General features: G+C 36.6%; 3 protein-coding genes across 3 annotated transcripts; all 3 read right to left on the reverse strand.

The window, feature by feature from the left end:
* Window positions 3,387–4,307, reverse strand: LOC107645643. Its single transcript, XM_016349722.2, has one exon. It carries the CDS (start codon window positions 4,295–4,297, stop codon window positions 3,644–3,646), a length of 654 nt encoding a protein of 217 aa, XP_016205208.1. The 5' UTR covers window positions 4,298–4,307; the 3' UTR covers window positions 3,387–3,643.
* LOC107645645 lies at window positions 5,934–6,855 on the reverse strand. Its single transcript, XM_016349723.2, has one exon. It carries the CDS (start codon window positions 6,842–6,844, stop codon window positions 6,191–6,193), a length of 654 nt encoding a protein of 217 aa, XP_016205209.1. The 5' UTR covers window positions 6,845–6,855; the 3' UTR covers window positions 5,934–6,190.
* On the reverse strand, window positions 8,414–12,057 carry LOC107645646 (exocyst complex component SEC15B; the record flags this gene model as incomplete). The annotated part of the gene is given in 3 exon segments (XM_021103880.1): window positions 8,414–8,825; window positions 9,612–11,053; window positions 11,056–12,057. Coding segments are annotated over 2 exon segments (2,319 nt in total), but the record flags the coding sequence as incomplete, so codon positions are not given.

Raw genomic sequence — 12,318 nt, forward strand, 5'->3', positions numbered from 1 at the left:
TGTTTATACTCGTCAAATAATAATAAAAAAATATAAAAAATTGTTGGTCTCAAAAATTTCTTTAATTGATATTTCAACCAACTAACGGGATTTGGAGATCAATTATACCACTTATGGAATTGGAAATTGATGAATGATGAGTCACCGTCATTCACCACCACCAGTGCTTAAATTTTCATATTATTATGTGGAAGCTAAGATCTAAAAATAATGTTACACCTAATTCAGATGAAAGGCTACCTGAAAAGTAGTTCTTTCCTAATAATTGAATTACAAACATATGTATAAGAGGGAAGCATGCGATGTTTACCATACAAAGGAGTGGACAATAAAGATCCCAGTGAGTGTGAGACTATTCAAATGTATGATGAAATAAGTCTGTTAAACTACTGTACATAAGCCGACAACGCCACTTCAATTATTATCATTTGGCGTATGAAATTCATCATGAAATATAGTATTGAGTAGAGTGACAAATAAATTTCTAAAAATTTATATTTTGGATAGATTATTTTAAAAAAAATCTAACTTTTTGAAAAAAAATTAAACGGTCCGAAATATAAATCTTCGAAATTTATTCGTTGTTTTACTCTTGTATTATACGAAGAGTTTGAAGAAGCAAAATGCCAAAATAGTAAGTGAAACTTTCAACATTAACGGCTTTTATCCCAAGGGACTACTTTGTTAGATTTAAGTGTGAAACACGTTTGGATACATGTTCTCTCCTGATTTGAAGAAGGGAAACGAAGATTTTAACGTTCATTACATTGTAATATAAAAGTCAAAGGCCGCGCTACATTAGAAGAAAAGTCCTTTCCATGTGTCTAGAAAGAGCAGCCAAAAATTAAAGCCGGGAATTATGCTCTGCTTGGATCCTTCTTTCAACTCACAATCATGGCACCTTTCAAATATTTTATTCCTAAAATCAAAATCATATACATAATGGTATTCCTAATTTGGTCTAGCTAAAAATAGTGTTGATTCGCAATTGAGTTTAATTTTTTATAGATGACATAGTTAAATCTTTTATGATATTGAATTCAAAAACATTGTTTGTGTATAAATAAACAGTAGACACCTACTCAAATAAAGATGTTAAAAACATCTTCTTATGAAGAGTCTTGTGTTAAAAGTGTGCTTTATTTGTTTAGCCACACTTTAGAGAAAGATAATATTTTTGTAACATATCAAAATCAAACTCTTCAATTCATCATCTAATGGTAGAAAAGATACATCTTTACATAAAGATAATTGTAACATTTTTATAGTAGTATCCATCTAAACAGTATATACCTAATTAGCAAATAGTAATTCATTTTGCAATTGGCCTAAAGAAGTCTCATTGTCTAATCATCATATTGGAATCTTATTCGCGAGGCACCACGACCTCAAGAGTCAAGTCTTATGTTAGTAAGGTCAACTAATTTTCATTATTGGCGGCTCAAAGTCAAACAACATTCATGCCACGCAATAAACAGTAACACCATTCAAGCCTAATGCCCTAATCTAATAATGAAGTAACCATGAATTGCAAATGCATAATGAAAAGGGGCCATTCAGTAAGCCATTTAAGAATGAGACCGAACATCGACGATGCCATCTCCATTTCCGTCTAGATTCTAAAACTACACAAAACTCCTTTCTGCATAATTTGTGCGATTTTAATTTATGACTCTGTTTGATAAACACAGACATGATCATATTTAGCGGCAAACACCATAGTCACAAAAGTAATTAAGCTAACGGGCAAAAACAATAGAGAACATTTGTATTTCATTAATTTATAGGAAAAATTCAAAACGCAGTCTTCAATTGCGTTTTCAATTGGATCTGTACACTAATTTTATTTCTGAGTTTTCAATTGCACTATTTTAAATCTTATATTGAACTATAGACTTTAAATAAGTCCTTAAACTTATTTTCAGTATGAGTCAACAGTTGAGCTATTGATCTGGCATAGCCACTCTCACGGTGACATTATTAACGGCTAGGTGACATGAACATGTGATGACCATGCTCCAATTTAGTCTTTGTCTTTATGTATAAACCTTAAACACAGTTTAAATCCCATCTTCTTCTACTTCTGCATTTTTCTTCCATCTTTTTCGATTTCTTCTTCTTCTTCCAACACTGCTCCAATTTAGTCTCTGTCACGTACCACAACTTCTTTTCTTTCTAAAATCTCAGGTGTTGGCACTTCATGCTCCATGAACACATCCACAAGATCATTATTTTTCTTAGCAAAGAAACATATCTCTCTTAACTCCCCCATCATTGTTTAATCTTCTCAGTTCAACCTCCAGACTCCTACTTGAAACAAGTCACCAACATTTTTTTATCTTGTTGTATCCAAATTCTTTATGGTAATTCCTAATATAGAAAATTAAATCTCTAACATATCTTCATTAATATCATTCAAACAATTTTTGTTATCGGGAGAATAGACCATCATTCCTTTTTCATTTTTTTGAAAGCTTCCCCCGTGATGGAGCATGATGTTAAGTAGAATTTTCATCTTCATAGAAATAAAGGTCAAACAAATTAAATTAACTCAATGACCATCACTAAAACCAAAAGTCAACAGTTCACATATCATGTTTACGGCCAAAAAAAAAAAATCTGTTCCATTAACAAAAAATAAAGCATTCAAAACCCCCACCCTAATAAAACAACAATTGAAACTCTAAACCTTCAACAACGATGAAAACAACCCAATCACATACAAAAAGAAAACTAACTAAACCCATGAATTATATATATATGGTTAGTGAACAAAATTTTGCTGTATACTAACATCGCTAACATCCACAATGGTGTTTCCTCTTGTTCACACGAACTCAGTGAACTCAACGGCGACACTAGTAGTCTCCCAAAATTACTAAAATCGCAAATCACACCACCTTCGTCATTGTCAGAATAAGACGGAGACGAAGTGTTGAGTGTTGGAAAAAAGAAGGGAAAGAATTGTGAATGATCGAAACACGTGTCTCCAACATTTTTTTTCCTCATGCAACTAAAATGGTGACATTTTTGTCTCACTAGGTGCCAAAACCTTAAACGACGTCGTCCCTTACGTCTAGTGTGGTAGTAATTGTGCCACATTAGTACTCCGATTCACTGACTCATGCAGGAAATGGGTTTGGAGACTTGTACAGAGCCCGGAGTTCAATCTGAAGTCTCAAAATGGTGCAATTAAAAACCCAGGGATTAAATTAATATACAAACCTAATTTGAGATTATTCAAGAAATTAATTTTGATTTGAGAAATCTTTTAATTTTTTTTTATTTTTTATGGTATCCTAGACCTCAGCTAGTTCAACGGTCTAAAAATTAATTTATGGTGAATCTAAACTTCAATTAACCAACAAATTACTATATCTACATAATAGAATTTAAATCATAATACTTAAATGAAGAGAGAATTGGTTACACAACTAAACGAAGTGGGTTATTCTGTTTTTTGTTTTCATATGTGCCAAAGGCCCAATATGTTATGTTTTTGGCTAACAGTCTATATTTTGTGGGTTGCCACAAAAAAAAAAGAGAATAAAAATGCAAAACACTTTATCATACTTAAAGCAACAGAACCCTGACCAAAAAAAACGCACCGGAAAGATATAGTTCTGCATATTACGAATAAAAACTAAATGGAGGAAACTACATCACCATTGTTTTCCCGGGAATTGTTGCAATCGAATCCACATCCACACTGGGGGCATTGGAGAAAGTTGTTGACGGCAAAGTCGGCGGAGGCAATACCAACGGAGAATTGGAGTTCATCATCGTTACGAGTGACCTCAACGATGTTAAGCCACAAGAGTGCAACCTTGACACTCACACCCTTCAGCTTCGCCAACCTACCTTTCGAGATCACTCCCTTGATGGTGGATTTGTACTTGAGCTCGTAAGATTCAATGCTGAAGCTGCAAGTTCCATTCAAATACGCAGTGAACTGACCCGTCTTTGCGTCAAGCTCATACCCGGTTGCACCCTTGGGAAGAAGACCCACTGGAAAATCGTACTGTTCTAGAACATCGTATGCTGTTAGCTTCTGATCTTCTTGCTGGGATGCGAGTGAAACTGTGGCGTATAGAAGGACACATACGAGTGCAACTGAGGATTTCATTATCGCTTGCGTTTGATGACAATGGAAAACTTGTTTCCTTATAGGTTGAGGGCTGGACATGTTGAGATCAAGACACGACCATTGATCATAATAAATAAATGCAGAACATATATGTCCTATAACAAAATTTATGTGGCACTGCTTGAATTGCATTACTGTTTTCGACTTCATGCATGTTTTCGTTGCCACTTTGTTGATGAGGTCAATATCAATATTCTAATAATGCGTGCAACTCGCGTAGCACGTGGCAAGGTTCTTCAGAGTGGAGGAGTTCTACAAGATGACGAGGTGGAAGGAAAAATATTTGGATTATTATATTGAGTTTAATTTTCGTACTCAAAAAGAGTTTTTCATGAAAAAAAAAATATATATATATATATTGTCATATCACGGTGACATTATTAACGGCTAGGTGACATGAACATGTGATGACCATGCTCCAATTTAGTCTTTGTCTTTATGTATAAACCTTAAACACAGTTTAAATCCCATCTTCTTCTACTTCTGCATTTTTCTTCCATCTTTTTCGATTTCTTCTTCTTCTTCCAACACTGCTCCAATTTAGTCTCTGTCACGTACCACAACTTCTTTTCTTTCTAAAATCTCAGGTGTTGGCACTTCATGCTCCATGAACACATCCACAAGATCATTATTTTTCTTAGCAAAGAAACATATCTCTCTTAACTCCCCCATCATTGTTTAATCTTCTCAGTTCAACCTCCAGACTCCTACTTGAAACAAGTCACCAACATTTTTTTATCTTGTTGTATCCAAATTCTTTATGGTAATTCCTAATATAGAAAATTAAATCTCTAACATATCTTCATTAATATCATTCAAACAATTTTTGTTATCGGGAGAATAGACCATCATTCCTTTTTCATTTTTTTGAAAGCTTCCCCCGTGATGGAGCATGATGTTAAGTAGAATTTTCATCTTCATAGAAATAAAGGTCAAACAAATTAAATTAACTCAATGACCATCACTAAAACCAAAAGTCAACAGTTCACATATCATGTTTACGGCCAAAAAAAAAAAATCTGTTCCATTAACAAAAAATAAAGCATTCAAAACCCCCACCCTAATAAAACAACAATTGAAACTCTAAACCTTCAACAACGATGAAAACAACCCAATCACATACAAAAAGAAAACTAACTAAACCCATGAATTATATATATATGGTTAGTGAACAAAATTTTGCTGTATACTAACATCGCTAACATCCACAATGGTGTTTCCTCTTGTTCACACGAACTCAGTGAACTCAACGGCGACACTAGTAGTCTCCCAAAATTACTAAAATCGCAAATCACACCACCTTCGTCATTGTCAGAATAAGACGGAGACGAAGTGTTGAGTGTTGGAAAAAAGAAGGGAAAGAATTGTGAATGATCGAAACACGTGTCTCCAACATTTTTTTTCCTCATGCAACTAAAATGGTGACATTTTTGTCTCACTAGGTGCCAAAACCTTAAACGACGTCGTCCCTTACGTCTAGTGTGGTAGTAATTGTGCCACATTAGTACTCCGATTCACTGACTCATGCAGGAAATGGGTTTGGAGACTTGTACAGAGCCCGGAGTTCAATCTGAAGTCTCAAAATGGTGCAATTAAAAACCCAGGGATTAAATTAATATACAAACCTAATTTGAGATTATTCAAGAAATTAATTTTGATTTGAGAAATCTTTTAATTTTTTTTTATTTTTTATGGTATCCTAGACCTCAGCTAGTTCAACGGTCTAAAAATTAATTTATGGTGAATCTAAACTTCAATTAACCAACAAATTACTATATCTACATAATAGAATTTAAATCATAATACTTAAATGAAGAGAGAATTGGTTACACAACTAAACGAAGTGGGTTATTCTGTTTTTTGTTTTCATATGTGCCAAAGGCCCAATATGTTATGTTTTTGGCTAACAGTCTATATTTTGTGGGTTGCCACAAAAAAAAAAGAGAATAAAAATGCAAAACACTTTATCATACTTAAAGCAACAGAACCCTGACCAAAAAAAACGCACCGGAAAGATATAGTTCTGCATATTACGAATAAAAACTAAATGGAGGAAACTACATCACCATTGTTTTCCCGGGAATTGTTGCAATCGAATCCACATCCACACTGGGGGCATTGGAGAAAGTTGTTGACGGCAAAGTCGGCGGAGGCAATACCAACGGAGAATTGGAGTTCATCATCGTTACGAGTGACCTCAACGATGTTAAGCCACAAGAGTGCAACCTTGACACTCACACCCTTCAGCTTCGCCAACCTACCTTTCGAGATCACTCCCTTGATGGTGGATTTGTACTTGAGCTCGTAAGATTCAATGCTGAAGCTGCAAGTTCCATTCAAATACGCAGTGAACTGACCCGTCTTTGCGTCAAGCTCATACCCGGTTGCACCCTTGGGAAGAAGACCCACTGGAAAATCGTACTGTTCTAGAACATCGTATGCTGTTAGCTTCTGATCTTCTTGCTGGGATGCGAGTGAAACTGTGGCGTATAGAAGGACACATACGAGTGCAACTGAGGATTTCATTATCGCTTGCGTTTGATGACAATGGAAAACTTGTTTCCTTATAGGTTGAGGGCTGGACATGTTGAGATCAAGACACGACCATTGATCATAATAAATAAATGCAGAACATATATGTCCTATAACAAAATTTATGTGGCACTGCTTGAATTGCATTACTGTTTTCGACTTCATGCATGTTTTCGTTGCCACTTTGTTGATGAGGTCAATATCAATATTCTAATAATGCGTGCAACTCGCGTAGCACGTGGCAAGGTTCTTCAGAGTGGAGGAGTTCTACAAGATGACGAGGTGGAAGGAAAAATATTTGGATTATTATATTGAGTTTAATTTTCGTACTCAAAAAGAGTTTTTCATGAAAAAAAAAATATATATATATATATTGTCATATTATGAATAAATCTAATTAGATGATGTATAAAATATTTTACATTATCAATGCCTAAAAACATTGATCCCTAACATAGCGTTTGTTTTGAGGAGACTTAGTATTGTGTTTGTTAGTTCAGAGACTGGTACTAAAATTTCTGTCTCTATCTCTAAAATTTCAGTATTTCAGTACCTCCAAAAAATAGGGACACAGGGACTGAAATTTTTAGAGATGGAGACTAAAACTTTAATAATATTTTATACCTAAAATACTTTCATTTCAATTAATTAATTCCAATTTTACCCTTTGTGCAAATTAAATTAGAGTTTCATTCTTGTTTCAATTCCTGTCTCCTATTTTGCACCAAACAGAATACTGAGATTTATTTCAATCCCTGTCTCTTGGTCTCTGTCTCTAAGTCTCATTCTTTCCGTCTCTGTCTCTCCACCAAACGCTACCTAATAGACAGCTTTTTAATTTGTTTAAAATACTTTTTAAATACAATGTTAGTGTATAAATATATTAATATTTATTTATTTTTTGTATAGAATGGTGATGTAATGGACTCAACACATCTGATTGATTTACAAAGTATATAAAATCGTTTTACTTATAATTGACCTTTACTGGGATAAAATTTTGTTGCTGTATATCATTATGCAAGAAATAAGTAAAAGTGTAAAACAAACTATATAATGTAGATAATGGATGACTTGGTGTATAATTTTTTTCTTTGAACAACTAGTATTTAGAGCTCATTTTAGTCTTCTCATTCTCAACAATCACAAAACACAGACTGAGCGCAAACACGCACACACGCTTCAAGCACACTTGAGGCATTACCTCAGGTTACAGCATTCCCATTGAGAAACTGAGAAAGAGAGTTTATTTTCTTTTCTTTTCTTTTTTCGGGGGGTAGTTGAGAAACAAAGTCGATCGGCTATAAGTTAATCCAAATATATACGTAATTCTTCTGCCATGGATGAGAATCAAGGTTTTAGTTTCTATCAACCAACAGGACCTGTTTGTGCAAATATTACATGGCTCGTCATCCTTAGAGGTCAGGACACATCGAAGTGATTGGTGAGGCATCTACAAATGACAAGCAACTACGAGTTATCATCAATAAGACGCATGAGAGACACTGAAGAATGGATCTCATTATCAAACTCCTGATTTGATGCTAGGACTAGAACTCCTAGCAGAATATTATGAGATTTGGTTTCATAATATTCCACTTTATAACCAGCCATTATATATTATGTGAAAAAGTCAGTAGTTGTTATTTGACAAGTCAGAAATGAGATTAATCCTTCATCTACCTAGTTTATACGTCTATAATCTATTTTCTCTCTTCACATTACTTGGTCATGTGACTGCCCAAACCTTAGATAATCCATTCCCATTTAGTTGACATAATAGATACAAATAACAAATATAAGCATGTAACCAAGTAAAGATGCAGGCATATAAAGATATGTGAAATTACTATATTAGCCCACTTATCCTGGACTTCTGTTCACATCTAAGTTCTAGCCCATACCTGATATCTCCAATTAGCCCTTAAATTCTTTGATCATTAACAATTGGAATCCATATATAGAAACTCACCGCACCTTTCAAGTTTTAACCCATCCTCTTGTTTGGTTTCAATTTGAAGTAAGAAATTCGATTTGCATCACACCTCACAGTCGTATATTGGGGTCCCAATTTGCTAGGAATTGATTTCCTTCCAAAGCTCTGGAGCTTCAATGTTTTGATTTAGCTCACTGATCGATATAATAACTACATTATTAAACATTGTGAATTACAAGGGGAGCATCTTACAACTTGAAATTCTAAACCCTAATACCTATGTAAGGCCTTTTTTCCTATTGGATGCAGGGGTCTCATTATCCATGTTCCTGGTTTAGATATATGGCAATCATGGCAGCAGAATTCAAAAAGTAATCTCATCACAAGTTCACAACAAACGAAGGCTCAAACCAATGATTATGAATTTATGCTATATTCATACATCTGAGTTAACAGTCACACCATGCAAGTATGTAAACATTAAAGAGATGAAAACAGAATGTGGTCCTTTTTTTTGGTAGCTCAGTAATAAATGAGGGCACGGGAGATGTATGGATAATGACAAGGTTCGCTGTTTATCATCCAATTTTTTCCCCTTATTCCCAACCACCTCATTCATATTCCTTTGGAGGCTGCCTCAGAGATTTACTAGCCTCTGGCAATTGGCAAGCCCATGAATCCTCAGCCAGGCCTTTCCAAATATAAAACAACGAATATGTTCCAATTTAGGTTTCACAAACCTACTGATGAAAGCCAAATTAAGAATTCAAAACAAATATGATAGTACTTATGAGTATTTTAGTCGAACACAAAAATTGAACATAGGGATCATACATTTCAGACAAATTCTTTGAAAATCTCAAAAGAAGTGGAGAAGATAAGCAGGCCTTAACCAAATAATTTTATGAATGAGTTGATAACAAATAATTCACAAAGTCAAAATGGGACTAAAGACAAAACCAGAAGATGAAACAAGGGGAAGGGGAAAGAGCTTACATACAGCTTTGAGCTTAATCAGCTAACATCCTTAAGCCTTTTTATCAATGTATCCAGAGATTTCTTCTTTGGATTCTGCCTGGCTCCACGACTACCAAAGGTTCCAAAGAGCCGATCAGAAGGATCCCTCAACTTCTCTGAAACAATCACTACTTTCCTATGGTCCAAAGTATTGTAACTCCTCTCCCTAATCACTGCATTCAAGAAGTTCTCTGGATGATTGCTTAATAGCAAATTAACCAATTGCCTTGACTCAGCAAGCGCCATCTTCAATTCATCAGCATCTCCATCGGCAAAAAGGGAGGCCTGATTATCAGCAAATTGTTCTAAAAGCCGGATGTCCACATCAAATCCAATAATAGCATTCACATTAAACCTCTTGACAGAGTCACTAACTAAAGCCCCAACAATCTTCTCTGATATGTGCGAAAGAACTTGCTGTAGAACTCTTTTGAGGACTTGAGTTGGCAGTATCTGTTGAGCAGTTGAAACCAAAATTTCCAAATAAATGATGACCTCATTTACATATTCATTTCCACTCTGTGGCGGCTCATCAGCCATCCAATTTACATTCTCAATAAGCAACATAAATCCATCAACCTTGGCTTTAAGTAGCCCAGAAAGGGTCTCTTCTGCAGCATCTCGAGCTTTCCTAAGTGGGAACTGCCTCCTGCTTCTCTCCACCATTCTCAATGGAATCCCTGAGAGCTGTGCAGCATGGCGAAAGAAGAAATCACATGCACGCTCGAATACAGTCATATTTGCTGCCATTTGCATTGCCTGGGGCACACCACTAACTGATGTATTAATAAGCTTTAACAAAGCTTCATCTAAGACCTCGGTCAAAAGCCTGTCTAAATATTTCTTAACGATTTCATAGAACTCAAGCTGCCCACCATAAGACATGAAACTCACAGAATCCTCAATGAAGGACCGCACAATGCGGCAACAATCAGGCACAGTTGTCGAAAATGGTGCAACATAAGGAAAAGCAGGTACAATATCCGACGTTTGTATTTGGAAAGAAAGCACATTCATGGAATACTCATACTCTTTCTTCATCAACATCTGCTCAAACTTATCAGCAGCAAGTGCCTCAGCAATCTGCTTCCGACAATCTGACAACAGAAGCTCGTGATATTTATCCCTGTGTTTGCTCAAAACATCTAGCAATGCATCAATCGGGTACCCATACCTCCGCAGAGTCACTCCCAAAAGGCTCACATAGTCCTTAATGAGCAAGAGATGATTGGCAGTCTGCATTCTGGAGAACTGATCCTCCAACACAGAACACATCTTGCTAACAGCAATATCCCACAAATTCTCAACCTCCATCTTCAATATCAAACCACCGCCAGTCCTCAAAACCCTATCCTCTACCACAAAGAAACCCGCAATCTGCGCAAAGAATGTCTGATGCGATTCAAGGAAAGGTGTCATCGANGGTAAGCCCTGTACAAAGGAGTCAAATCAAAACCAACAATTCCACCTCCGTTTCCGTATCCATCCTCACCGATACCGCTACCAGCGGCAATTTCATCATCTTCCTCCTCCTCCAAAGCGTAAATGCAATCCCTAACGCTGAGCCTGCTCTGCTCCTCTGCCTGGCGCTGCTTGATCCTGAGATCTTCTTCTCTCTGCCTCGCTGCTGAAGCTTGGCCAATCGCCAGCTGTCCAAGGTTGCGACTCACCACTCGGATCTCAACCAGCCAGTCGCCGAACTCCTTACTCACCTTCCTCTCTATGTGCGACCGGATCTCCGGGATCTTTCTCTCTAGCATCCTCTTCAGCGTCGTTGACGGCGTCTTCTCCAAGTATTCCCTCTCGAGCGTGTCAACACACTTTAGCGCCATGTAGAAGTTGTCGCCGGCGAGGTGGCGGTTGGCGCGTGAGCACACCTCCATCAACTCCACGCATGTATGCACCGATTCAATTGCGAGGTTGACGTTCCGCGAGACGTTTCGTGTCTCGACGAAGGCGTCAAGCGATGAGAGTAGAGGACGCGCGACAGACTGGAGCTTAGAGTTGGAGTCAGAGAGGGAGGACTTAAGGTCGTCGACGTCGGAGAGAAGAGATCGGAGGTCATCGACAGCGAGGATGAAGTCCTGGTAGTGTGCCTTGCAGACCTCCTCGATCTCGGACTCTTTGGAGCGCGCAAACTGGCGGAGGTGGTGGAGGAGCGTCTCCGGCTTACCGGAGGCGAAGGCCTTGCGGATAAAGGGGCCGAGGTCCTCGTTGTTGCAGATGGCAGAGGAAAGGAGGAGTTGGTCGAGCTTGTCACCTGAGTCGTCGCCGTTCGCCGGAGCGACTTTCCGGCGAGGGGGCTTGGAGGAGTGCATCGCCTGGTTGTGCTTGTTAACGGAGCAAATGGAGCGAATTTAGGGATTATGGTGTGAGAAATTGAAAAACCGTTCACTCTTCCTCGAGAAACATTTGTTATAGTCTTTGCAACTTAATTTTTAAATGACAAATTCATTCTTGAAAAATGGTTATTTTGCAAATGGTTTTCGATAATTATTTCAATTAAATTTATTTTTAAAATATCTTAAATTAATTATATTATTATTTTTATTATTAAGTGACATCATAATATATATTTAATATTTTTAATTAAATATTAATATAATAAATTTATAAAATTAAATTAAATTAAAACTAAATTAAAAATTTTTAATTTAGAGTTAATTTAGTCTAATTTTATAACTTA

This window comes from Arachis ipaensis, chromosome B06 (genome assembly GCF_000816755.2).
Source record: "Arachis ipaensis cultivar K30076 chromosome B06, Araip1.1, whole genome shotgun sequence".
Lineage (NCBI taxonomy): Eukaryota > Viridiplantae > Streptophyta > Magnoliopsida > Fabales > Fabaceae > Arachis > Arachis ipaensis.